This window comes from Pogoniulus pusillus, chromosome 24 (assembly GCF_015220805.1).
Source record: "Pogoniulus pusillus isolate bPogPus1 chromosome 24, bPogPus1.pri, whole genome shotgun sequence".
Taxonomy (NCBI): domain Eukaryota; kingdom Metazoa; phylum Chordata; class Aves; order Piciformes; family Lybiidae; genus Pogoniulus; species Pogoniulus pusillus.
Genome location: NC_087287.1, coordinates 6,010,432 through 6,038,397, shown reverse-complemented (window position 1 = coordinate 6,038,397; position 27,966 = coordinate 6,010,432). Strand labels below are relative to the sequence as shown.

At 46.7% G+C, this 27,966-nt stretch overlaps 1 protein-coding gene across 16 annotated transcripts in view; it reads right to left on the bottom strand.

Annotated features, from left to right (window-relative positions):
* BRSK2 (BR serine/threonine kinase 2) overlaps window positions 1-27,966 on the bottom strand; it is a 392,408-nt gene that overhangs the window by 29,778 nt on the left and 334,664 nt on the right. For 11 of the 16 annotated variants that reach the window (XR_010306690.1, XM_064163149.1, XM_064163151.1 and 8 more), the window contains exons 14-20: window positions 27,099-27,249; window positions 23,346-23,411; window positions 19,391-19,414; window positions 13,703-13,763; window positions 9,028-9,235; window positions 7,894-7,942; window positions 1,209-1,332 (exon numbers count right to left, since the gene is read on the bottom strand). Coding sequence is in view for 15 of the 16 variants with exons in the window: in XM_064163149.1 (XP_064019219.1) it covers window positions 1,209-1,332; window positions 7,894-7,942; window positions 9,028-9,235; window positions 13,703-13,763; window positions 19,391-19,414; window positions 23,346-23,411; window positions 27,099-27,249 (683 nt within the window). In the remaining variant the exon portion in view is untranslated. The remainder of the gene's footprint in view (window positions 1-1,208; window positions 1,333-7,893; window positions 7,943-9,027; window positions 9,236-13,702; window positions 13,764-19,390; window positions 19,415-23,345; window positions 23,412-27,098; window positions 27,250-27,966) is intronic. The other 5 variants (XM_064163152.1, XM_064163154.1, XM_064163158.1 and 2 more) reach the window with 2 other exon arrangements.

Below are 27,966 nucleotides of genomic sequence, written 5' to 3'. Positions count from 1 at the left end.
AATTGCCCTTCTTTCTGTCACACAGCATTGAAGAGCCCATTCTAAGGAACCAGTGCAGATGTGAGCCAGGCTTTTTGCCTGGCTCAGTTGGAGGAGAGCATCCCCAGCAGAAGGAGACCCCAGCTGATGCCCAGACGGTGGCTGTTCAGGTTAATTTGACAAAGCAGCAAATCACTGCCGCGACACCGCACCAGCAGCGAGCTCCAGCTGCAGCCACTCTCCAAGTACTGGCAACCTGCAGACCCTGCCAAGAAGGCTGAGATCTTTTCTCACCTTACAGATTATTACCTACAGTCAGGAATGCAATCCACAGAGGATGGCTGTGAAGAAGCAGAGACTCTGCCCAGTAGCACATGGCAGAAGAAGTCACAATCACAGAATCACAGGGGCTGGAAAGGGCCTCAAAAGCTCATCCAGTCCAACCCCCCTGCAGAGCAGGATCACCTAGACCAGATCACACAGGAACTCACCTGGGTGGATTTTGAAAATCTCTGGAGAGGGAGACTCCACAACCCCCATGGGCAGCCTGTTCCAGGGTTCTGTCACCCTCACAGGGAAAAAAATCTCCTCCTCACATTTTCAACAAACTTCCTATGCTTCAGCTTCCACCCATTGCCCCTTGTGTTGTCACTGGGCATCACTGAGCAGAGCCTGGCTCCTGCCTCCTGGCACTCACCCTGCACATATTTATTAACATGAATGAGGTCACCTCCAAGCTGCAGAGCCCCAGCTCCCTCAAGCTCTTGTTGTAAGAGAGATGTTCCATTCCCTTCATCATCTTTGTGGCTCTGGGCTGGACTCTTTCAAGAGTTGTCTTGTACATGCCACTTGATGGCAGTCAGGATGAGCTGCTCCATAACCTTGCCAGGCACTGAGGTCAGGCTGACAGGCCTAGAGTTCCCCAGATCTCCCTTTCTGCCCTTCTTGTGGATGGGTGTCACATTGGCCAACCTGCAGTCATCTGGGACCTCCCCAGTTAGCCAGAACTTGTGCCAGCTCCCTAAGCACTCTAGGATGAATCCCACCCAGACCTATTAACTTGCTAGGATCTAAGTGGCACAGCAGGTCACTAACTACTCCCTCCTGGACCTCCTGGATTACAGGAGAGATACTCTGCTCTCCATTCTGTCTACCAGTTCAGGAGCCCAGTTGCCCTGAGGAGTCCTGGAGCTGAGCAGTGCCTCTGAGGGGTACCTGGGGTGACTTACCGAGAGGAAAGCGTGGACAATATCAGCCTTAATGGAGCTTAGTGGTTTGTCCTTAATGACCACAAAAATCTGTTCTTCTTTCTCCAAGTTGATGAAGTTACCAAACCAGGATTTTTTGGCAAGCCTGAAGAAAAGAAAGAGATAGTTTAGAGTACTGAGCACTCTTTCTCACGTGCCCCAGCTAGAAAAAAATACTTTAAAAGACCCAAGGAAGTTTTGGTAACACTCTAGATGTGATACCAGTACTAATAGTAAGTGGAAAACAGGGTGAGAAAACATCAGAACAACACTTCACTTTGGGACAATTGTTACAATGAGGAACCACACTGTCTTAGTCTGGCAACACATCTCACCAACCATGAGCCAGGAGCAAAAGTAACTCTTTTGGCTGAGCCAAAGGACCAGTTAATACTGCAGATAAGTGCACAGGAGCCAGGGGACACACTCCTGGTTTGTCTCCAGGGACCTCTCCACCTCTTCTGACAACATGTGGATGTTGTTAACACAGGGCTTCAAGATCCTTCCCACCCAGCTTCAACTCCCTTGCTGTTGTAGGATGTGGCAAGTTCCTTCTATGAAGGTGTCCTATTGGGCTGACAAGACAGTCACAGGATCTGATTTTTTAAAGCAAGCTACTGGACCTCTAATGTGTCAGTGAGTGGAATCCACTCCCAGGCAGCGGGAAGGACAAAGACAGTCTCATTCTGGGTGTCTTTATAATGAGTACTTTAAAACGAGGAGTGAATTTTCAGTGCCAAGAGAGGAGATACCAACACCACACAAGCCACAGTGCAGTTTCAGTTCCTTCCATCATGACATGAAACTGCTCTGTTTTTAAACACTGATCCTATCAGGAAATGTTTCATCTTACTTAGCATTTCACCATTTCACTGCACCTTGGGTGCCAATCCTTTTGAAGCCAAACAGGCTAAAGTTAAAGACAGGGCTACGAATATCCTCGGGGGACACTACTCAGCATGTGAAGGTGGCACCTCTGATGGGTGCTTTTGAGGGGAGAGATGTTGCCAGCCATGAGATACAACCAAGTAATTGCTAAACCAACCTAAACCCAGGGAAAGTTCCACTAAACCCAGCCATATCCCAGCAGCAAAATGCCAATCAAACAACCTGCCACCAAGACACTACAGGATTTATGCCACCAGCACAAGTCCAGTTTGTGGTATGGCAGGCAGAAGGGTCTGACTCGTTTTGGCAGACATTCACCACTCATGAAGACATCTCCAGACAAGGAAAGCCACCTGTCAAAAGGATTGCTGCACATCAGCTCCCCATCAAAGCAATGAACAGCTGGAGAGAGGTATTAGTAGATTCACTTTCTGCAGCAAAGACTCAACCAGAATGGGGAAGGGCAGAGACTAAGCTTGAAAGGAGCTAACTAGGAAACTCATTGGAAGTCTGATAAAGTCAGGACAAAAACAAAGCTTTATCTAAGCAGCACCAAATTCCATCTAGAGTGCTCCATGAATCACACCACTGCCATCCCACTGCCCACTTAATGCACTCAGTAGAAAGCTTACAACTGGATCAACTTGTTGGCTTCTACTTACTGCAGGCAACCACAACTAAGACTACCAAAATACTCTTGCAACTGGGCAAACCTCTGCCCCCACCTCCATTAAAGGGAGCTGGAAAAGTGTCACTCCCTAAAATACTCACAGGCAGGTGTAAGGAAGCCAGTGAACCAGGGATTAGCACAAGGAGAAGCAAAGAGAAAGGACCACTCCTTTAAATGGGTCGTTAAGAAGCCAGGGTCAGAGAGTGAAAGGAAATTACATGCTAATTAGCTCAGGTGTCTCAGCTACACCGCAACAACTCCAGCAGCCCCTGGAGAGCTGGGGCAAGGGCTCCCTGCATGCAAAGGCTCTGTGCTCATTAGTAAATGAGCACCTGGTTATCTATTTAAAACGGTTGGTTGGCCAAGGCTGGGACGTTGGCTAGATGGACTCCTGGGGCCCAGTGTATGTCACACAGGGAGGCTGGGTTTGGAAAAAGCCTTCATGTTGAACTGCAGGTCTGCTGTGGTAAAATATGGCTTTGCAGGTGGCATTTTCATTATTGCCTTTGCTGGCCCTTCATTTACAGATATTCACAGGCACAGGTTCAAAGGGCTCCAGAACACAGAATCATAGACATGTAGAATGGGTTGGAAGGGACCTCAAAGCTCAGCCAGTTCCAATCCCCTGCCATAGGCAGGGACACCTCCCACTAGAACAGGTCACTCAAGGCCTCATCCAAGCCTGGCCTTGAACATCTCCAAGGAGGGAGCACCCATAACCTTCCTGGGCAACCTGTGCCTCACCACCCTCACTGTGAAGAACTTCTTCCTAACATCCAGTTTAAACCCATTACCCCTCATCCTGTCATTACATGTTCTTGTAAGTAGTCCCTCCCCAGCCTTCCTGTACCCCCTTCAGACCCTAGAAGGACACTCCAAGGTCTCCTCCAAGCCTTCTCTTATCCAGGCTGCAGACCCCCAACTCTTGTACCCTGTTCCCATAGCAGAGCTGCTGCAGCTCTCTGAGCATCTTTATGGCCTCCTCTGGACTCTCTCCAACAGTTCCATGTCCTTCTTGTGCTGAGGGCTCCAGAACTGTACACAGTACTCCAGGTTTTCTCCTGTTCAGCCTGGAAACTTCAGCCAGGAGTGGCCTGCCAGGCTCTTCTCTACAGCACGGCTGCCACCAGTAATACCAGCTTAGGAACATTCACAGGTAGCCTGGGCTATGCTTCAGTCTGCCACTCACTGGAATTCACTACAGGGTTTTGCTGGTGTCACAGAAGATGGAATACATGCCCGTGTCCTGTGTCTGGAATGATCAGAATCAAGACACTGCACACATGCACTGCCTCTACCCCTCCAAATCAGCAGAAGGAGCTGTTTCTGTGCACCCAAGGAATAGCCTTACTGAAGAAGAGAGGGCAGCATTGCAGTAAAGTCACACAATAAAAGCTTCCCTCCTCTTAAAGGCTGTTTGGTGCTGCTGACTTGGGGTAAAATGGGCATGGATCAATGATCCTGGGCACTCAGCATGAGAGTTTCTAGCATTGCAATACAACTGTACTTAAAATTAACAGTCTCCTCTGGTGATGGCAAACCCTGGGAGATAGGAGACAGGAGATGTGCTGGGCAGGCTGGGCACATAGATGACTCTAGGAAGTCTAATCAGCTCTCCAGTTGATTGGAAAAGCACAGAATCACAGAAACATGCAGGTTGGCAAAGCCCCTCAGGATCACCAAGTCCAACCTATAGTGCTACTCTACAAGATTCACCTTAAACCATATCCCAAACACCACATCCAAACCACCCTTAAACACACCCAGGGTTGGTGACTCCACCACCTCCCTGGGCAGCTCATTCCAGTGCCTGACCACTCTCTCCAGGAAAAACTTTTTCCTAAGGTCCAATCTAAACCTTCCCAGCCTCACCTTGAGGCCACTCCCCCTTGTTCTCCAATTACCTGTGAGAAGAGCCCAGCAGCAGCCTCCCCACAATGGCCCTTAAGGTAGTTGTAAACAGCAATGAAGTCTCCCCTCAGCCTCCTCTTTTTAAACTACACAACCCCAGCAAATAGATTAGCATGAAGATGGGGGCTGGTGCTTTCTTACTTCCCACTGAACGGCTCATTGCTGTACTGCTGTGCCTTTTCCTGCTTCTGGAGTGTCTGTCTTCTGCAGAGCCTCACTGCCTTCCTTACCTGTCCCTGAGTGCATGGATCTGTAAGCTCCAGGCATTTACCTGCCAAGCATAAATAAAAGGACTTCCACTCAGGCAAAGACTCAAGCAGCTGGAGCTGTGTCTCTTTAAATGCCATCCCTAGCACATTTGGTTGGGTTTTTTCCATAGCAAAAAGCAGAGCATTACCCAGCCATGGCACAGTGGCACACCTAATCACCAGCTGCACCAGAGCAAGGATAGGTACTTATTGCTTGACCCATCAGGTCAATGCAGCTCTTGAGAAGATCTTATTCCTTACAGAAAGGGAGGAAACACTGGAGGAAAATCAGACTTGTGGAGGTGGGCAGCGAGCAATGAGGCATCTATGGGTAACATACAGCCCAGGCCATTATTTTTTATGACTTCTATTATGTTTACTGCAGGATGCAGCCCAACTGAACTCAGCCATTTGGCAATTAAACAGGAAAAGAAAAAAAAGGGTCTTAGGCTTTGACTGGCATCCAAACTGCAAGGCACTACATCTCCATGCCAGCTTTGAAAGAGAGAGTGGGAAGCAGGGAAGGCAATAAATTAACAGAAAGACTTCCACTAGCTTACAGGTGTGAGGAGAGGGAAGGGAAGGGAAGGGAAGGGAAGGGAAGGGAAGGGAAGGGAAGGGAAGGGAAGGGAAGGGAAGGGAAGGGAAGGGAAGGGAAGGGAAGGGAAGGGAAGGGAAGGGAAGGGAAGGGAAGGGAAGGGAAGGGAAGGGAAGGGAAGGGAAGGGAAGGGAAGGGGAATGGAATTTTAATTCTGAAGGTCTTCTGTGTTAATGGCCTTAAAAAACACTTGGGATGAGAATATCCTATACATTGATGAGGATGAGAGATGTTGAGATACTGGAATGTGTCCAGAGAAGGGCAATGAAGCTGGCGAGAGGAGCACAGCCCTGTGAGGAGAGGCTGAGGGAGCTGGGGGTGTGCAGCCTGCAGAAGACAAGTCTCAGGGCAGAGCTCATTGCTGTCTATAACTACCTGAAGGGAGGCAGTAGCCAGGTGGGGTTGGTCTCTTCTCCCAGGCAACCAGCAATAGAACAAGGGGACACAGTCTCAAGTTGTGCTGGGGGAGGTCTAGGCTGGATATTAGGAGGAAGTTGTTGTCAGAGAGAGTGATTGGCATTGGAATGGGATGCCCAGGGAGGAGGTGGAGTCGCTGTCCCTGGTGGTGTTCAAGCAAAGCCTGGCTGGGGCACTTAGTGCCATGGTCTGGTTGATTGGCCAGGACTGAGTGAGCTTGGAGGTCTCTTCCAACCTGGTTGATTCTATGGTTTAAGGAAATTCTCTCATGCCCCTCTGTCAGTAAGTTCTCCACAGTACTGAAAACATAATCTACTCCTTTTTCTTCCAGGAGTTCTTTTACTAGCCTTCACCACTCCCTGCTTGTCCCTCACCTGAAGCCTCTCCATCCTGCAGAATTAGACACAGAGTGCCCATCTTACAGCACAGAAATGCCAGGTCTCTGAGGAAAGTTTTTAAGGCCACACCATTGTCACAAATTACAAAACTTTGGGCCCCCAATTTCCATCTCCAGCTCATGGATATTTCACACAAGTCTCCTGACAAAAGGCCAAACTGCCTTGGTTGGCAGGGGAGGTCTATGGGCACTGGGTGCACAAACACAGGCTGTGAAAACAAAAAGGAGTAATTTGGCATCTGTTGCATGTTAGAGGAAGTGTTTGGAGCACCTCTCTCTGGCAGGGGCTTCCAAGCCCTCTGTGCAGTGACGCACACTTGTGCAGTGAAATGGGTGAAACGTGCCCTGACTCGCAGGAGGGAGCCTGGCAGATATGAAACAGCTTCTGCATGTCCCAGTGCTGCTGCCTCCAATCAACACTGCGCTTATAACGGCAGCCTAAGATCCCTCTGAATTCTTAGTAGAGGCTTCTCTGTGTTATCCTGAGGGTGCAAACTCTCCTGTGTGAGTGGAAGGCTTTGCAGTGCAGAGTTAGTGCCAGTCTAAGCCAGTGAACATCATCCCTGCTCCCCAACAGTGATCTACTTGACAACTAAGTGCAGGAAGAAGGAAGGGACACAGAGTCATAGAACACTTTGGGTTGGAAAAGAGCTTGAAGGCCATGAAGCCCAACTGCTAACTCTATCTGGTGCTGAACCATGTCCCTCAGCACCACATCTCTGCCTTTTCTCAACACTTTCAGGGATGGAGATTCAACCACCTCACTGGGGAGCCTGTTTCGATGTTTGAGAACCCTTTCAGTGAAGAAGTTCCTTCTAATGTCCAATCTAGACCTCCCTTGCTGCAACCTGAGCCATCTCCTCTGATCTTATCACTTGTTACTAGAGAGAAGAGACCAATACATCACAAACCCAGCAAATGATAGGTTGAGGGAGCTGAGGTTGTCCAGCCTGGAGAAGAGAAGGTTCTGGGAAGACCTTAGAGCAGCCTTCCAGCACCTGAAGGAGTCTACAAGAAGGATGGAGAAAGACTGTTTACAAAGGCCTGTAGTGACATGACTCAAACTAGAGAAGAGCAGATTTGGATTGGATGTCAGGAACAGGTTCTGCACCATGAGGGTGGTGGAGCACTGGAACAGCTTGCCCAGGAAGGTGCTTGAGGCCCCATTCCTGGAGATATTCAAGGTGAGGCTAGACAGGGCTCTGGGCAACCTGATCTAGTTGAGGATGTTCCTGCTCATTGCAGAGGGGGTCAGACTAAACGACCTTTGGAGATTCCTTCTAACTCAGACCACTCTAAATTCAGCAAGCCATGAGGAAATTAGATGATTATTTGAAGACTGCTTTGTCACCTCTTGAACCTGCTGCCATTACCAAGGTCCTTAGAGCAAGCATTTCACACCTCTGTCTCACTCCCTGGACAACAGGTTACAGGCAGATACTGATCCACAATGGCAGACTGTCACTCCACAACACTCAGGCAAGGAAATGACATCAGTATGTTGTGGGAAAATAGTAGTGTCCTGGCAAATTACTTACTCTGGGGATGATTCCGGGGTTAAATTAGACATCTCCTCTGGAGTAGGTACTGCCCAAGCACGCACAGCCAAAGAGAAGGAGAAGAGAAACAGATGAGTCAGTCAGTACACCTTCCATTTTCTGCTTGTATCCCACTGAAATATTCCAGTGTTGCCCATGCAACCAGTGCTGACATTTGAATGTTGGACATAAGTCTCCAGATCACTGTACCTAATCAAGTACTGCATGCCAAGGCTCACAGTTCCTTAAATCAAGGTGTGATCTTTCACTGGCTTCAGTGCTTTCTGGTTCAGTCCCAACCACCACAGCAGTCCCACTGCTTTACAACTGCTTCAGAGCCCAGTGGGATGCAGCTCAGTCGCTGCTGCAACTCTCTGCAGTTCTCTCACCACCTCAGATCGTCTCTGACCATCACAGTTTGAAACCCAACGCTTCCATGGCCGTAATCCTCCTTTCCCACGGGATCCCTGTAAAACCCCTGGCTGCTGCTGACATTTGAGGATAAAGCATGTGACTTTGGGTGCCCTTTGCCTGAATACAAAAAGCCACCTGGAGCTTGAAGAAGAAAAATTTGCACGTCTCAACACTCTAGAGACTCTGCAAACTGAAACAGATCAGCATATATGAAACCACTGATTGTACAAAGGAGACTTTGACACTAATTACCAAAGTAGGCAAAAAAAAGAATTAACCAAGATACAGGCTGTGCTTCAGAAGGACAATTCCAGGCTGTTGCCACTGGCCATCTCTTTCAGCAGAAGGCTCAGCCTGTGGCTACGGAGAGGCAGCTGAGCAAAGCCAGAGGGCAAATGGCAGAGCTCTGGGTCTGCTGGCAAAAGGAATGGAGAAGCTGAAGATTTTCTTGTGTCCAGGAGCCACAATAGAGACAATTAAAGCTGCATGGGCAGGGTGTGAAGAGGGCTCAGGAGATGCAGTTGGAGCTGGTGCAGTGCTGAGATGGAGCCTGCTCACACAGGCTTCAGGTTAGGGCTGCGTGAAGCTATCGTTCTCATTTTCAATACTAATGCTCTGTCCTCAGTACATGAAATCTGCAGAGCCACAGAGAGCTATCAACTTGCTACTCCAAGTCTGCTCAGACCAGAGCCATCCTGAACGTCTTGGGTGAGGACTCACCTTGCAATTTCCGGCGATGGAAGCGAGGAGACCCCAGGAAACTATTCTTGATGGAGTTGAGCCGTGTCCTCCATGGCATTCCTCCAATGCTGGGGCTGGATGGTGGTGTTGGGTTGGGTGTGCCTGCTGGGCTCTCCTTTGGCGTATGGACAGGTGTCCCCTTGGGGGTAGGGAGGGGACTTCCCCTTGGAGAGGGGTGAGGGGTGACCTGTATGATGGGGATAGATTTGGTGCTCGGGTCAGTACTAGAAGGGAGCAATCTAACAGGAGACATAGGGTTGGTCTGCACTTTAGGAACAGCCAGCTGCGGGTTAAAGCCGGCGGCGGGCGAGCGGCCCTGGGGGTTCTGCACAGGGCTGTTCTGGGAGGAGGGGGCATTGCTGGCATTGCTGGTGGGCAGTGGGTTGGATTTAGTAGACTGGAGTGGTTTTTCGGCCAATTTGCTCTTGGATGGCAAAGTCTGCGTCTTTGGGTTGGGCTGAAGTGCTGGCTTTGGTTGGAGCACATGTCCAGGCCTGGAGGCGTTCCTACAAGCGTCAGGGTCCAAGGAGACTTGGGGTCGGGGAGAGAAAGGGAGGTCGGAGGTCTGAGGGGGGATGAAGAACTTTCTGATAGGCTACGAGACAGACGCGGAGTGTCCATGCACAGCAACAACAGTGAAGTACACACAGAGCGGGCGAGCAGAGAAAGGAAAGTCAGAACCCAAATCCATCCGAGTCACACAGAGGCACCGTGTCACGAGGAAGACAGCAGATGGAGGTGAAGGGAGGGTGGTGGTGGTGGCGGTGGGGAAGTGGAGGGGGAGGGATTTTGCAAAGAAACAGAACCAAAAAAAAAAGGGAACAAACAGAAAGAAAAACAAAACAACAACAGCAACAAACAAACAAAAACAAAAAACAAAAGACATGCAGTTAGCTGGGAACACAGCATCATCAACAACAGCAGCGGCGGCAGCAGCAAGAACAACAGTGTCATAACAGGCTTCATCATCGTAACCAACCACGTGTCAGCAAAGGAAAACCAACAGAAAGAAAAGGAGAACGAAAGGAAAAGCAAAAAAAGAAACCCAAAAAAACCCAAAACCAAAAAAAAAATCCAAAAAATAACCAAACCAAAAGCCAAAACCACAAAAGAACAACCAACGAAATATGAAAGGAACTGAGGAAAAACAAACCAAAACGAAGTCAAAAGAAAAAAAGAAGAGAGAAATGCCATCTCTCTGGGATTGTTCTGATTGCCCTGCGGTGAGAGAAGCACGATGCTGTGGGGGGAGGTGAGGAAGGGGAAGAAAAGAAACCACTCAAGCCACAGACAAATTGAGATGTGCCAAGAATGGGACCACCTCTTTCAGCTCCGAGTGCCCCTCTGCGAAGCCGGCAGGGAGATGAGAGCCCTCCCAGAGAGGTGTGTGGAACAGCTGGCGATGCATGCGCCGCTCAGAACCTCTTTCCTTCCTCTTCGCCCCTGGCCCTGGCTAATGCATACCCTGGGAGCAGCCCTCCATCGACAGAGGGCAAAGGGAGAGAGTGATGCTAAGTGGGCATCTGCTCTCCTCTCCTGGCCTGGAGCGTGCACTTGGAGACTTCAGAGCACACCCCACCAGGAGACAAAGAGGGACTCGGGTGGGTGGCTGAGTTGTAAACAGCTACAGCAAAAGCATCAGTGAGGCCTGGCAAATTTGTCTGCCTGGGAAGAGATGGTGACTTCCCAGCAGACTTTATGCTTCTCCTGCAACATCCCTCATGGCATCAAAGGGCAGCTGGATAATTGGAATTACTGTCATAAAGTCACAGCAACATTTGCCACTGAGTCCCAATTCTCTGGAGGGGTTGGGAAGGGGTGTGTGTGAGAGAGCCATTTATAAGACAATTTAGAAAGACAACCCAAGTTCATAATCCACCACCGAGTTACCAAAAGGGGATTATGAATTGCTTTTTCTGGCTTTTTTTTTCCCAAACAAGAACATTTACATGTTAAAGGCCTTTTGGGAAACCATTTGTATGTCGACAGTAAACAGCAATACACAGACTTGGGAGGCTCAGAAGCTTTTTCAAGGGGTATTAGCAAGCTAAAAAAACAAATAAATCACATTTAAACCAAAAGAAATGTCCTTACAAAACACTGATGTTAACACCTTAGAGTACAAGTATTGGCAGAAGGGTAAAAGCAGAAATCATCACTGGAGAGCTTTAGTTTTGGTCCGTGCTTGGATTCTGGTTCTATCAATTATTACCTATTAGAAATGACTAATCACCATTGTTGTTGTTGTTGTTATTACTACTATGATTATGTGCCATTCTTAACCTAAAAGCTGCAATCTTCTATTATGATTATTATCATCATCATCATTGTTACCATTATCATGTACCAAGCTACAATCAAGACTGTCCGGACACCCCATGCCCATGTAACTCTGCCTCCGATCGCAGTCCCAGGGAAGCAGGAGCTTACTTGCTGGGTTGGATGAAGCAGCATCACGTTGGCAGAATGAGGCAGAAATGCTTTTAAGACTTTACTCCTGAAATGGTTTGCATTCAGGTTTTGCCATTACTTTTGGAAGAGCTTAGGGGTTTTGGCCACCCAAGTGAAAAGATCAGAACGTTTGTATTCTTATGAGAGTTGTGAAATTAACCTGAGTCTGCCCTGATGGTAAATTCTGATCTGGACTGAGGAAGGAAAGGGAAAAGCTGAGGGAAGTGGTGAATATATGGAAGTCACCATCAGCAGCTATTAACCATAGGACACCAACGGTGAAGAGTCAGCAGCTGCTGACTGCAAAGGTCTCCTGATTTTTGTCTCTGATCTGTATGATGGTTTGAGAAACAAACTTGAAAGAAATACAGCCAACTTCAGCTGCCACTTAAAGCTCTACAGACTGAAGGGGCACCATCAGTTACTACATTTTAAATAAGGAAATGAAGACCAAGATTATGAGAACACCATTAGCAAGATCTTGTGAGACTGAAGCACTCTGTCAGATTCAATTCCTCGCAGAGCTCAGCCTGAGCAGTGCACAGAGTGAAATGCCTATTTGTTTTTAAAAGTGGCTTCTCTGTCACTATTCTAAGGTGCTGTTAGAAGCATAGGTAAGGATGTTTAAAGTAAAAATGAGTTTTACTCCAACATTTCCTTTTAAGCCTCAAAGTTGACCTGCCTTAATAATATTATGATCTGCTGGTGCTAAATCCCTTTGAAGACTATTTAATCAACTGCCTATTAAAGTAATAACAGCAACTCTGGAACAGATCTTGTCATCTTTACTCTTTGATGTAGTCCTACTGAGGTGTCAGCAATTGATCCCATGAGATCACTTAATGAGATCAAGATTCAGATTTCCACTGGGTGCTTATTTTGTGCACCAAACTGTTTCAATGTTCTTTCTTTTCAATACATTTTTTTTTGCTGTGGCATAAAAGTTCACAGCCCTCTGCTGTGTTCCACTGCCATCCAGGAATTCCACTTCATTGGTTCTTTACTGGTTCCAGGCATGTTGAAGATGCAGAGGAGACCACAAACATGCTTATGCCAGTTGCAAAAGAGGGTAATGATTGATAGGAACCCAGAACAGGTTTCAGAAAATAGTTAAATCAGGCAAGAAGTTGAAGGCTTTAGTAACCTTTTAGCTAACACCCAACAGTGTGTCTTTATTACTCACAATGGCACTGGGCAATTTTTAAATCCTTGGAAAACTGATGTTTTATCTTCATAGAACTTAGATCCATAGGTGCATCCAAACCCTAACACATGGAATATATTCATGTCCAGTGGGGGATGGTATCTTCCCATGATGCCAAGAAAAGCATGTAGAAGGCCTCCCAAGACCTTGAGCCAGACAATGAGGTAACATGGACTGCTGCAGCCCTGCAGACCTCCTCTGTAAGGTCTGCAGTCTTGAAGTGACTAATCTGACCTTGTCAGGTACCAGGAATGACTCACTCCTAGCCCTAAAGAAGTTACAAAGAGAGGGAAACCTCGCTCATCACCCTTGGAAACAGCAATATCTTTGCAACAGAGGTACTATGAAAGGTGTTTTGTGCACCCACACGACAAAACATCTGCATCTTCTGTAGCTGACTGGTAAAGCAGTTGATTGTTGGTAGGCAGTTGATGGTATATTGAATAAGGACATGTAAATGCAGCTTATTTCTAGGGGTTGGAGTCCTCCTCTTTGTTAGTCAGCTTCTGACTTTCCTTTTAACTTTGCTAGCCCTCAGATTTGTGTAATTTACTTCCTCTGACATTCTAACAGAAGCTGCTCTGAAGCAAACAGAATGCAGCTGAGTGTAACCAGCACGGTTTGGTGCTCTACTGCGACCTGATTGAAGGTCACTGTGAAATGGTTCCTGATGTTTGGTCTGGTGCCATGCTGTATCCAGACCTCAGCTGGGTATGGCAGTGTTTAGTCACGACAATGTTATTCCATGTGCTTGTGAGACTGAAAAAGGGCAGAGGCTCAGTGAGGTCCCTGCTAACAGTGCAGGAAACATGTTGGTGAAATTCTCTCTGCTTCCATTTGGAAAGAACATTTCCTTCACCACCCACAAAAGTTTCCCAGCTGCCAAGGAAAAACAAAACATCCCAGCTAAGAGCCACAGCTCTGCAGCCACAGATGTTGAAAAGCATCAAGCATGTGTGAGTGAACTTGACCAACAGATCTTGAAGCAACACCACTTACCCTTGGACTGCTGAGAGGACTGGTGGAGAGCCCAGACGATGCTCCGCTGATTGACCGAGACCTGAATGAATGGACACAATAAGGAAAAGAGCCCTCAGAAACCTTGGACTGGTGATAGCCTGGAACACCAGCCACCACAGGCACAGGCATGGAGTGAGGAGGAGGAGGGAGGCTGTCACTGGAAAAGCACAGGGCTCTTTCCTTTCACTACTGTCGCACTTTTCAGCTGTCCCACTCTCACACCAAAGAGCTGCTGTTGCTTAGGGAGGATGCTACACTCCCTTTTCAGTAGGGGAGTGGCTACCTTCTTTGTGGTCTCCAAGCACATGGAAGCTCCTGCGTCTGACCTGTGCAAGCTGAACTGCTGGGCTCAAAAAGGACTGTCAACAAAGTCATGTTGGTGCTGAGAATTAGTGGACACAGAATGAGACGTTCTCTGTCACAGAACAGCACCATGTGCATGAGACACAAAGGTAGGGGATTCTTCCAGATGTTAAAAAACCCCAAGTCTCTCCCTGACCCAGGCACACAATCACTCCCTGTGTGGTGACACCCCATGGAAATCAAAGCTGACATTGGCTTAACCCTTTCCAGCTCCTCTCACATCTCTGTTGTCCGGTAAGATTCCCTACTGTGGCATTAAACACGCCAGGTCTTCCCTATGGATAATGAGTTCTGGTGGTGGCTTAACTAATACCAAGATAACAGCCCAGGTTCCCTCAAACGAGGCCAGCCAAAAGAGGATAAATTGTCCTGCTACATGCTGACAAGTTCACAATCTTATGTTCTCCAGCAGAGGCCACCTATGAAAAAAATCAATTGTAGGACAACAAAACAAACATATGTGCCATGTGAAACGTGAGGAAAGGGCAGACAGGCCAAACCCACAAACATTTCAGCTGCAGAAGCTGTCAGAAGGGAAAAAAAAGCAACCCAACAATTCCATGTGACTGAATGAGTAAGCCCCAGAGGCAGCTGCTTTTTGTCCTTTTCAAGTACAGAGAAAGTTTTGAAGACTGAATATTCCATGGGAGAGGGCTTGGCTAAGAGCCTAATTGTTCAACCACCACCAAGCAACACGGCAATACAGCAAACCTACCAATGCTTTACCTGTCTAGGAGCCATGAAAGCAATGATTGCCTTCAGGTAACAAACAGGAGAAGGTGAAATCCTACAGGGTGCAGGGGTGTGTGGATATGTCTGTGTGTGTGCACACATGTGTATTCACAGCTGAGACAGGTCACACAATTAACCTCGGCTTATACATGAGACAATATGAATCAAATTTAGACCACAAACGGTCTCATTTTACTCTCTTCTACCCTATTAGAAGAATAAACCAAACCAATCCCAGTTTCTACACTGGTTCCCCAGACATCTACTGCTACACAAATTTGAGTAGCAGAATTATTAAGAGATGTGAGCTGCAGAGGAGAGACTGAGCTACAACTGACCACTACGGCAGGTCCTGTTCTCTCTGTATCCTCTGTGGAAACTACTCACTAATGCTTGCCTTTGTAACTCGTTGCAGTTTGTCAGTCACAGTAAGTAGGTGAAACCCAGATTCTGGTTTTTTTTTCCCTATATTAAGCCTAAATTTGCACCAAGAAAATCTGGGACAGCCCCTGGACACTGAAAGTTCCCGTTTAGGTTCTTCTCTGTACCTGCTGCAGTCTGCCCATCGCAGAGCAGCAGTTGAACAGTAGAAGCTTGGTCTTGGCATTCTTCTGCACTAAGGGAAACCTAAATTTGTACCATCAAGATCATAAAGGTTCATGCCAAGAAATGTGAAAGGGAGAAGCATCTGCTCCACTTCTGAAAGGCTATTTTCTGTGCCTCTCCTAGAAGTGAAGTAGCTGAGTGTGACACAGATGTGTCGTGCATATGGGAAGTCCATGCAGTTAAAAATCTGCCGTGTATGAGTCATCAGGAAAAGCTTCTTCCAAAGCATAAATGACAAGAGGAGCCTACAGCTTATCTTGGACAAATGTGGAAGGTATTGAGGTGCCCAGAAATGCAGTTAAACACCTCTTTAGGAGTTGAACTCCCACTAGATGTTCCCACCAGCTCTTAATGGTGGTGGGAACATCCTCTCTGACACTCACCTGAGTTTCAGGATACTCGATTGAAACTTCCCATCTGCTATTTCCTTTTGCAATTGTTGTGTTTCCAGTCCTGAATTTTCCCCTCCCAACCCCGGTGCCTCCTATATTTCACAAAACCCAGCACAAGCAGAGAGGGCAAAACCCATCAGCTCTCCCCACCTCCCAACTCCCACTTCCTTATGGGAAGCAATATGTGAACAAGAGCTGTTGTGTACTGTGTTTTCATCCAGCCTAGGAGCCTGAGGTAGGGGACAGAAGAGAGAATTAGTGTGAAATCCTCTGGGAAATGCATTCAGCATCCACATGACTGCTATTGAACAAGCTGGATTTCTGCTGCTGCTTGACATGCATAATAGGTAAGGAGAGAAGTCAGCCCTACAGCAAGTTTTAGTTTGTCCACTCTGGAAATTGTATATAGGAGCAGTGGAAAGAGCCTAAAGAATCCTAGGTTAATTTGAAGTGTTGGGGTGAAAGGAGAGATGGACATTTTCAGCACACCTCCCCTTTACCAGAGTGCTGGTATGGGGTATGACACCCAGACTGGGGAGATCTTCCTAGTCTCCAATTTAATAAACACCCCCAAATTTACTTTCATGGATGGGATGTAGTTCCCAAGCTGGCTGTAAAAACCCAGTCCAGTGGCAGCATAGGCCTACCAACAAGACTCCCATGTGTCCCTCCCATCAAGATCATTTTAACTGGAAAATGCTAGAATTCAGTTTGCAGAAGACCAAACCACATCCACTGCTCCTGTATCTCAGAGTCAGGTGGACAGAACTGGGGTAGAGCCCAAAGGGAGGGATGAAAATGTGCTGGGTGGAAATGCTGTAATGAAAGGACAGAGAATTTCCATTTTTTACCCCTTGCACCAGAAAATGGAAGTATGAGACCCTACAGGCAGCACATCACTATGGCAGACCCTGGGTGATCTTATGGGTGGGAAGAGGAGAAAAACATGTCAGCATCTTATCTCCATAGCTATCAACTAAGGTGATTTAGTGAGAAAATATCTATTAGCAAGTAACCTCCTAGAAGTCTCTACAGGCATTATAAAGGTCATTGGAAGTATTAAATCTGTAATTATTCCAATAACTTCATACTAACTGCAGCAATCTAGGAGACTACAAGCAATGTGTGTGACTCATTTTGCTCTGTTTTGCATCCTGTATGTGCCTAGGCACTAACTCAATGGAAGCAATCAAAAAGTTGTTGAAAATACCAGCAGAAAAGTGTAAGCGTGACTCAGATAAAGAGCACTCCCTGAAACACAACTGCCACAGTTAGAGACCCAAGAAGAGACTCTTCAGCCCCTTCCCAAGTGGCACAGCTGCTTTTCCAAGTCTGGAAGGGGGAATTAAAACCCACAAGGGAGCTAGACCTAAGGTTTAGGTGGGGGGAGAAGATGTAGATGGAACTCTGAACACAAGGTGGGCACTGGGACCAGGGCAGGCTGTTCCTCTCATCTCATACACAATCATCTGGAGGTGTCTGAGCTATGAAAGAGAGAGGCCAAGGACTGAACCCAAATGTGCAGGTGTGGGCTATCGTTTGGAGATGTGTTGATTAACACTTCAGAGTATCAAAGCTAAGAGGTCTGTTCTTTCAAAGTACTTTTTCTCTCATTGTAGCCAGCTGCTGTCAAAGAGGAGCCATGCAAGTCCCAGTCCATGTCAGACCAGTGGTGTCTTACTGGTCAAACTGAGCTGGAATCCAGTTCCCAGCTGGTTTCAGAGAACTGCAGGATTTCTTGAGAGCTGGAAGAGGTGAAGGGCTAAAGCCTCACATTGCGGAGGTGCAGGCAGAGAGAAACACAAGAGGGAAAAGCTCAGCTGATTTGGTGACCATACTACACACAGAGCACCTCCATACAGCCCTTCCCCCACGTTAACCATCAGGAGCTTTGAACAGTGCATCTGCCAGCACACACCAGTAGAGCACGAGGGCTTCACAGCCAGCCACTTGGGTCAGATTTGGCATTTGTTTCATCTCTGACTCACCATCTCACAGAGATTTGTGTCTCAATCAAGGGGCAGTTGGTACCTCATTGCAGTCCCAGCAGAACATGCTTTCCCAGCACAGTTTTACCAGGATGCTTTCAGCTTGAGTCATGCTTTCAAGAAAGGGAGCCTGCAGCATGCATGCAGCGTGCAGAAATGCATCAGACTTGTGTCCCTGGGTGAAATACCTTCAGAATTTTCAACTGGTGTGATTCCACATCTAGTTTTGAAAGTCATTCCCACAATATCTAGCCAGCCCTTTATTTGTTTCAAGCATCAGATGGGTGGAATTTGATACTCCTCTCTGCTTGCTCACTCAGATCAAACCAACACATTCTCAACTGTGCTGCCGGGCAGGAGACTCCCTGAACATGCCCTGAATTAATATGGTGAGCGGTCAGGCATTGTGCCACATCCCCTCACAATCAGTCCTGGGTGTCCAACAGATACAAACTGAGCTTCCTTGCTCCCTATCTAGGGAATATGAAGAGAATATACCTTCGATGCTCCACTATCTCCCAGTCCCAACCAGGCAAACAGTACTAACCCTAACAGCTCTTACTGGGAATACTTATGCTTAAGTCAGAAGGTCTACTCATGGTGATAACTACTTGTAAAATGAAGCGTTACAATGAGCATAGGTGTTGGTGAGACCAACATGAGACCAGTGCATGCTGAACAGCACCACCTTCCTTCACTGGCTAATGATGCTAAAGTTCCACTTAGAAATGGTTTAGAAAGAATTAAATACTAAAGCAGGTTACAAACACGTGAAGTAAATATTGCTGCTCCTAATTAGCTTTCTCAATAGGTACCCTCTCCACAAGCTGCTGCTGTAGTCTGTAGTGATCTATTACAAGGCTTTTATTAAATCACTTTTTAAAATAAAATCTCCTTCTGTTAATTATTTATAAATGGAGCTTTAATTTGAAGCGTGACTGCATTCCTAGTTGTACCTATAGCCTCTTTATTGGAAGAAAAAAAGAGCTTTGAAGATTTATCTGTCTCTAGGGCCATCTGTTCACCTCTGAAGAAAGCATAGACTAAAAAGAGAGGGAATGCCCAGCATTTTTTTTTGTTAATAACATGGATGGGATTCAACCTCATTTTAAAAACAACAAAAATGCAAACAAAAAAAAAAAGAAACAAAACCAGAACAAAATCAAACAAAAACAAAAACAAAAAAAAAGAAGAAGAAAAAAGAAGAAAAAAAGGATAAGTTTGGGTCAAAATTAACTGGAGGGTACCAAATGGATACAGAACAAAGAAGGGAGGTTCATTCCTGGTGTCTGAGGATAGTTCCCTGCGCCCACAGACATTGAAACACAAACAGGAGAACAAAAAAGAACCCAAAAGTAACTTCTGTGGAATGAGACTCCCAACACAAAAGCAGACAAACATACACAAAAGCACCAAAAATGCTTCTTCCCACTTCTCTTTCTCTCTCTCTCTCTCTCTCTCCCTGCTGTAAAGCCTCTTTCTCTGAAGGGTATCAGCCTGCATTATATTTGCAAGGTGTAAAGGAAAAGTTTCTCTACGAGATACAACAGGACCCGCAACAGGAAGAATCCAAAACTAGAGCTTACCCCAACGGATCAGCACTCGCCATCCTCGGAAAGGGAAAGTGAAGAGAGAGGGGGAGAGAGAGAAGGAAAGAGAGAGGGATGTGGAGGCAGGTGGAGAGAAGAGTAGGAAAAGCAGAGTGAAATACTGTTCAGAGAACTGAATGGTCATCATTATTGCCACTGGTGCCTACATCTTCAGAGACCAGGAACACGAGGGGGACAGGTTCATTCACCAGAAAAAAGACTTTTGTCCTGCTCACAATATTGCAGACACATCCAGCTTTGGCACTGGGGAATGTGGAGAGGGACATACTAAGACTGTGGGAAAAAAACAACACCAACCAACCAACCCTTCCCAGCCAAATCCCAATTAAAGCAGTCAGTAGAGCAACCGAGTTCACACTTCATGCTGCATTTCTTTTCTGCCTCTTATATAAGGCACAGTTAGAGCAGGGTGTTAGCAAGGAAATAGTTCTTTTTGTCCCCACTTTGCTCAGTGCAGTGTCCCTCTGTCCCCCAAGCTGGCCTGGTAAGGACTTCTGGGGTTTCTTTTTCGCCACGAATGAACTGTGAAAGGCATTGGTTATTAAAGCATGCATTTCTGAGCCAGCTTGGGAGCCCAGGGTACAAGATTGTAGCTCAAGCTGTGAATCTGCTTTGATACTGGCTTATTAGTCATGATGGTCTTATAGTCAGGAATTCAGATCAGCTAGAACATACTAGCTCAGCAACCCAGCACTTATCTCTGTGGATGCCATCTTGTGCTCCAGGATCTTATTTTTAATTTAAAATAAATTCAGTCTCTGGGTCTTAAAGGTTGCAGAGAAAATCTTTCCAATGTGAATGGAGAATAAACCAATGCTGTGCTGAAAAGAGTCTGAAGTAGCAGCTCTAAAAGCAGAATGAATCTCTGGCGCATTGACTTTGAAGCCTAGTGACAATCAAAGACTTCAGTAGTCTTAATTTTTCACTGCTAACCAAAGCATCCAGAATCAAAAAGAACAGTTGGGTTGTGAAGTTTTTCAGGGGGGCAGGTAAGTCAACTCAGGAAGGTGTCACCACCTTCTCACATTAACAGAGATTAGAAATAAATAAAAATCTGATGTCATTCAGCCAAATTATTTCCAGTGGGATGCAGCACTTTGGTTGGCTTTTTTTCCCCTCCTTGTCTCTTTCCCTCTCTCAAGTCTCTCCATTTTTCAATAACAGGCTCCCAAGCTGCCAGAGCTACCTCTGGCTGGGTGAGGAAAATCCATTCTTCACAAGACAGCCACCAACAGAAATGCCAAAATTAATATCTGCCCAGTAGATTTCACAGTTTACTGCTCAGTGCAACTCGCCATGCTTCTGGTTACATCAACAGTGCAAACGCTGGGCTGGGCAAGGCAAGGCAGCTTTCAGAACAGTCAAAATTAAAACAGGCTTAGAATGGAAAGGAAAAGTGGTTGTTGGTAGAGAAGTGGAAAGAAGCATTCCAGCAAGTTCTTTCTCATGTGTTTGAGTGACACTCCATCTGTATTTTGGCCTGGAGTGCAAATTTGGGTAAGATCTAATTCATACATATACAAATATATAAATATATATATATATACACAAATGCATCTAGATGTAGATGTGCAGGGACAAACACTGTCCTCGGTTGTACCTGTGTGAATCTAGCTACAGTGATGTAACTGAGAAGAGCAAATTGACACCCATTGTATCTTGGAACGTGTGTGCATGTTTATGCAGAGAACACACCCAGATTCACACATGCAGAATGTCCAAATGTCAATAGAATGGGTGCAAAGAAGGCTGAGTCATTTCTCGTTCAAGTCATTTTTCCCCGGCAGGGAAGGCACTGAAGAGGTTAACAAAGAGAATGGAAAGCAAATTGACAGTAGGGGGGGAAAAAGGAAAAGGGGAAATGAGGGTTGAAAGAAAATAAAGAAAAGAAACTAAAATGAACCATCCCAGGACACAATAGACCCAGAAGCGCAGACATGTGCATTCCCTACAATACTGAAGCGAGTGAACTACGGAGCTGCAGCAACCCAGATACAGAAGAAGAGAAGCACTGAAAGAGGGGGTGGGGGTGTGAAAGTCAGAAAGGGAAAAAAAAAAGAAAAAAGAAAGGGACAGTGGCCTCAGCTACTAAGACAACCATGTGCATCTAGAGGGAAGGGACCCTTAAAGATGCAGTATTCCTTTGAAAAAAAGACATCATAAAGTTGGATAATTAAACACCGGCCAAAAATTTCATGGCCACCATGATTAGCTGGCCCCACTTTGCTGGGGTTGTCTTTGCTGCCTACCCCTTCCCTTTGGCTGACTCTGCACAGATCCAGAATGCAGGGCCTCTTGCTTTCCCACCACTGAGGTCCTTCAATCCTAATCCTTCAGACTGGGAGGGTTTTAAGACCACAGCGAATGTGAGCCTCTAAAAACCAGCCTGGTCCTTCAGTGAGAAGGACCCTGCGTGACCCTCGTGCACCTGTACTCTGCCAGGCTGAGAGGGAGCACAATATGCCCACATCTACTTCAGAAACTCCCAGCAGTCACTGAAGGGCCATTTCCTCTGCTTCTAACACAGCTTTGGAAGCTGCTGAAGGATAAATGGACAACAAATGGTGATGGGAAAATCTGCTGAAGGACCCCTTCTGCTAGCAAAGAATTCCTGTACTCCTCCTACTGGACCTGACTTTAATCCCTGCAGAACAGCTGATCTTCAGAGTTGGTTCAGACTAACTTTTAAGGCAAGAAGTGCAAACGTTCAAGAACAGAGCTTATGTATAAGGGGAACCAATGAGAGAGGAACGGGGATGTCCATGTCTACGGCAACAGCCCAGGAAAGCCCAGTCAGTGAAGACTGTATGATCACTTCATGGCTGTGAACTTAGAGCTTTCTAACAGTCTGGGTTGATATCTCATCCCTATCTTGGCATCTTTAAGAGGGTACTTTACACCCCAGTGAGGCACAGTCTCTCCTGAAGAAGCGTGATGTTCTTCACTGTGGTGGGTTCAAGGCTTGAACCACTGCCCACAGAGCAATGCCTCAGCCTGCAGAAGGCCAAACAGGAGCTGTCCTTTGAGTTTCAACTAAGAGGGGAAATGGAAAGAGGAACAGTTTGCCAAATCCAGAAATTGCTTCAAGGTACATCCTGCTTCCCCCTGTTGGAATCACAGGGAACACTCTTAACCTTTGGGTGAGCTAAGAGTTTGTCCAAAGTGTATAAGAATTATTCACTGCAGTGAGAAAATTTCTCTTCCTCTGAGATAGAAATTTTAAGAACAAGATGTTCACTAAAAACCTTCCCAAAAGACTCAACTTCTTTGTTTTGTTTTGTTTGCTTTTTTGGGCTCATGGACCCACATGAGTCCATTCCCCAAGTCTGATGGCTTGCACATCCTTCATTGTGCCTCTCTCTTCACAGCTAGGAGTTAACCTTATTGTCCTTCATCATTTGACACTTGCACTGCTAGACTGGAATCATCCTCCAAACCCCCTGTCTTCAATCAACTTCTCTGGTGCAGGCAGGACAGCCGGAAGGTGCTTGGCTCTTACCTACAGGTACTTCACATTTTGCTCTCTGATGGGATTTCCAAAGGTTCCTACCTCTGTTGTCACTGACTCAGCTGTGCTGCTGTTTCTAGCCCTGGGAGCAGAGCACTCTGGGCTTTCCTGGTATTTTACATTCCAATCTTTCCCAAAGTGCTCCTAGCAGCCTCACCTATGACAGAACTGAACCAGATGTAGCAGTTAGATGAAATTTTAGGGGTGAAAACATTGGTACAGTGCCAGGCTGCATTGGGGGCAGCCTCAAATGAATGGAACTGTACAAAAACAGCTGCAGTGTGTGGGACTGTAAATATCCCACCCTCTGGGGTTCTCTCTAGAGAGAGAAGAGCCACATCCCCACGTGAAGAAGGTAAGTACTGCATCTTTAAGGTCTCAGCAGTGAGGTAGAGGAGAGGAACATATTGTCAGTGTTTATACCTTTCTTCTTTGTTGAATTTGGGATTGGCTTCAGAGATATCCAGGCTTTTACTGAACATTGTTTTACTATGGCAGGAACAAAGCGAGAAAACAGAGTTACTAGTGTGGACATTGATAAAAGAGAGTCACCTGAAGCAATGCTGGACACCCAGCCCCCCCAACCCCTCCTCCCCTCGTTAAGCAATGCTGTCAGGAAACCTTTCTTTTGCTTGCCAACTATGGATCAAGCCTACCCAGTGCTGAAGTTCATAATCTCACAGTTAGCTTCTGAGGTCTACAATGACTTCCCCATGCATACTCATAAACCCTGCTCTCCTTTATCCAGCTGAGACCCTGGGTACCATCTCCTTTGTCACACTGTGAGGGGGGGGAAAACAGAGCATGCCTGAAAGCACCAATTGCAAAGACTTTTCTAGAAGACCTCATCACTTAAGCACCATCTGGGAGAAGGTTCAAATCAGACCACAGAGCCTCTTAGAAGCACTGGGTATTCTAGTTTGTAGAGTCTATGACTACTTACTCCCAACTCTCTTTCCTATACTCACTGTAGTAGAGAAATGTCCTGCTTGGTCATCTTGAGCCTGAAGCCCTGAAGCAGAATTCCCTGTGCTTGGCTAAAAGGGTAGCTTCTGTAATGGATTTCACTGGTGAGCTGCTCTGCTGTTTCACAGAACACTGCTGCCTAATGCAAGCTGATCTTTCATGCAAGCTACCCACTTCAGTAACCAGAAGAAAATGAATAGTTAATGAAGGCAATTTTAGAACAATTTTTGGACTCTCACAGCAGAGCTGCTGAACACTTCTGGCACATTCCCAAGGGATTCTAGCTTCCATGGAATTCTTCCTAGTCTGTGTGGTTTTGGCACAAGGGACAAATTAGCTGGTGTTAAACTACCCTCTTTTCTTTTGACATTTCAACAAAATACCAGATAGTCTGAGAGGTGTGGATATCACAACAGCAGAAGCAATTTAGATGCAATTATGAACCTGTTTAATTGACAACTAGCAGGGAAAACCAAGAATTATCAGGGTGGTTGGTGTTTGTGCATGCTAACTCTGCCATATACCAAGACCCAACGGAGAACACTTGGAGAGGTCTGCACAAGCATTTCAAGCAGGCTGTAAGCTCACCCAGCAGCCTTTATGCTGAGCTCCCCTCTTCCCTTACCCAAAACTAAGCCATCAAAGGACTCTTTTTCACTCAATACTTTCTCAGCCTGTAGGGTTGAAGGCTGCCAAGTTTCCAATCTCAGTGAAAAAATTCAAACAAGCCAAGACCAGACACTTATAGGGTCCCCAAAGGGTTACCAAAAGCACAGGTCATCACACAGACACATCAACCAGAGGCTGTAACACAACCCCCCTTTATGCAACAGGACTAAATCACAAGACACATGGGTGTGTTCTGCCCACTGGTTAGAACAGCATCTCTGCCAGCTCAGGAAAGAAGCAATGGCTCTGTGTCTCCAGGTGGTTACACAAATCATCTGTGTCAAGTAGGAGACCTTTTTCCATGGTCCACCTCCCTGTTTTCTTAGTATTGTAGGATAAAAGCACCAAAAAGCTCAGCTGAGACCCCAAACTGTCATTCTTAAAATAGCCACCACCCAGAAGTGGATCTAAGCCCTCCTGCTGCAGAATCCACTGCCAGTGGGGTCATCTGATGGGCTGGAATATGCAACTAGCCATTAAAAATGCCCCACTCTTGATGGCAGGCACTTGTCATTTTGTCCCTGCCTGCTCTGACAGATGGTGCCCCATCAGCAATGTGTCATCCCCAGACAATCCCCATGCAGTGGTGCTCCTTAATGAAGCCAGTTCATGTTATCCACCACTGTGCTGCCAGCAACACAAAACGTGCCATTGTCACCGGTGGATGTGGATGGGATGAATTATGGAAGCTTACACACGGTGTAGAATAACATCTTTGCTTTAACCCCTTCCAAAACAAGCACTACCAAGCCCATCACCATCAGTCATGGTGGGTTTATATCCCTTTCTCCACCCTTAATCACACAGCCCTGTGTTGTGGTATGCATTGCCCTGTGTTTCTTTTGTGCCTGGCAGGTTTTGCTTCCCTCTCAAACCAAAGCACTTCTTTACTGATATGTGGCTTGGGTATGTCTCTGCTCTGCTCTCATCTTGGGCCTTCTGACTTCAAATGTTTCCTCAGGTGGAGAACTGAGTTAGACAAAAGCAAAAGAAATACTTTGGCTAGCAAGACACAGCTTTGTCCCTTCAGACTCTTGAATCTCAAGTCAAAGCCAAGCGTTGGAAGAAAAGGTTTCAGCTCTCAGAAAACTCTGGGATCAATCTAACATCTCTGGTTTGTTCTGCCCAGTTGGGCACTTGCAGTAACCAGCTAGAGAGAGGGTGAGGGAAAGGGATTCATCTCTGTCTGTCTCTGGGATCTCCATGGCCTTTGTACATACCAGATCAAAGGCTGCAAGCTGAAGCAGGAGTGAGCAACTATTTGCCAGGGTGTGTTCGTCCTCACCACTTGGAGGCCTGTGAGGAAGACTGAGCACATCCTGCCCTCTACACTTCCTTCACCCAGCCCTCACATTGAAGCAAACCACATATTCAAGACAAGTTTCCAATCTACACAATTATAAAAGATCTCTCTGGCAAGTGCATCTCCAAACTACAGTTCCAGGTCCTAGCAGATTCTGGAAACCACCACTTTTTTCTCACTGTAGACAGAACTGTAACAGCAATTCTAAAGGCCTCTGAACATGAAATTATTCCACATTTTTCATTCAGTTCTCAGTCAGAAAGGGGAGTTTCTGGGCACAGCAGGAGCTCTTTTGGGCAGATCTTAACAGCTGAACAAGGAAAACCCATGTCACACAGCTGAAGCAGAAGTTACAGCAGCATGGTCATCCATACATGTGCAGTGTTCTTTCATACTGATTGTTTTTTCCAAGTGAGAATCCAACTGTAAGTGCTTCCCTCAGGCTGCTCATAGGGAATGAGGAAGCAGCTTCCATGGTTCCTGTAAGTGAGCTTCTATCCCTCACTTACTCTCCTGGAACCTATCTTGAGGAGACACCACTTTCCTCTGCTGTTTCTCCACAAGACTGGCAATTTCTTTGATAGAGAAGAGGAAAAATTATACATATTCCATCACTTGACAGGTAATTTCTGTGGGCCAGGTGAATGCTGACTTTGACAGCACATTTTAGAGGCATCTGCAGATGCCTGGGCAGAACTTTCCATATTCAAGCTGTTTTGATGACATGGAGAGTGGGGTTCACCTCATTTAATTTTCAGTGCCCAAAAGCTAGGCAGCTAATCATCTGGATTCTTGGTGTAGGCTATAGAGATGGCGAGGAACAACCAGAGGGCAATTTCTCCCATCTAAGATTGTTGGAACAGAGGACAGCTGTATCTGAGACCTTCCAAGGGCCTTGTTTGTCCTCACTGCCTGGAGTGACAACAGCCTGCGTCACAAGCCCAGACTGAATGCCTGTGTTCTCCACAATTAAAAGAGGTGAGATGAACCCTGCCCAGAGGACATGGTGGTTTCCTGAGCAAGAGCTGCAAGAGGCCAGAGCCCTTAATCCCCAGGGAGGACTTCAGTGCCCACGTGCACAAGCGCTCCTGGCTGCCATGTTCACATTGCAAATGTGCTTGGAAGTTGTAATGAGTGCTGGCGTGAACAGAAAAGCTCCACAGCTCCTTTGGGGGTGTCACATAAAAGGGGGCAGCAGACCAAGACAGGCAGGAGTCCTGGGGGGAGGGGGGACCCACCTCTGTCCATGCTGTGCCATTTCGATCGCTCTGCGAGCAGGGACTGGGGAGCCTCCATCCGTCACACTGAGGACCTCCATCGACTTCCTCTCTGGCCGCCTCTTCCCATGCCTGTTCAGCATTGGGGAGTCCACACGCTTCCTGGGGGGGTCTGGGTGGGAAGGGAACACTGTGTCAGCTGAATTCAGCTCTGCCTTACCTCACACAGGCTGCTTAAACCCTCTCTCGGCAATCCCACTCTCACACCTCCCCTACAGACGCAGATATCTTTGTAATGGAGATGAACTTTGCAGCCTCTCCCTGGTTTCCAAATTCGAAGCTAAGACACAAGTTGCAGTCCACCTACAGAGAGGAGAAGCTCTGCTGCTGCCCTGAACGCAGGGGCGCTGAAGAACACAGGTGCAGCTCCAGCACAGCTTGCAGAAATGACCTTACCAAGCAGGTAACAGTAACAGCAAGATGCCAGCCTGGCTACAGCACAAGCTGTTAGCCAGAGAAGCAGCCGTCCAGGGATCTTAGGTACATATCCAAGATGCCAGAGCTTGCCTTGGATGTCCCTGCTAGCGAGATTAAATGTGGCACAGGGACACAAGTACACACTGAACTGCTCTGAACACAGATCCATTCTTTTGCATCTTTAGGATTTCAGGTTTCCCCTGCTGCTTTGTGCTTTTCTGCCTTCAGCATGACAAATTAAACATCTTTGGTGTTGACCTGAGCTGAATCTCCAATGACAGCCACTAACGTTTATCTCAGAGGTCATCACACAGCTTTTACTGCTCCAGTAACTGAAGTGCTTTACACTTTTTATTGTGCAACATTTCTATGAGGTATTGAAGTGCTGCTTCCACTCTGCAGAGTGAAAACT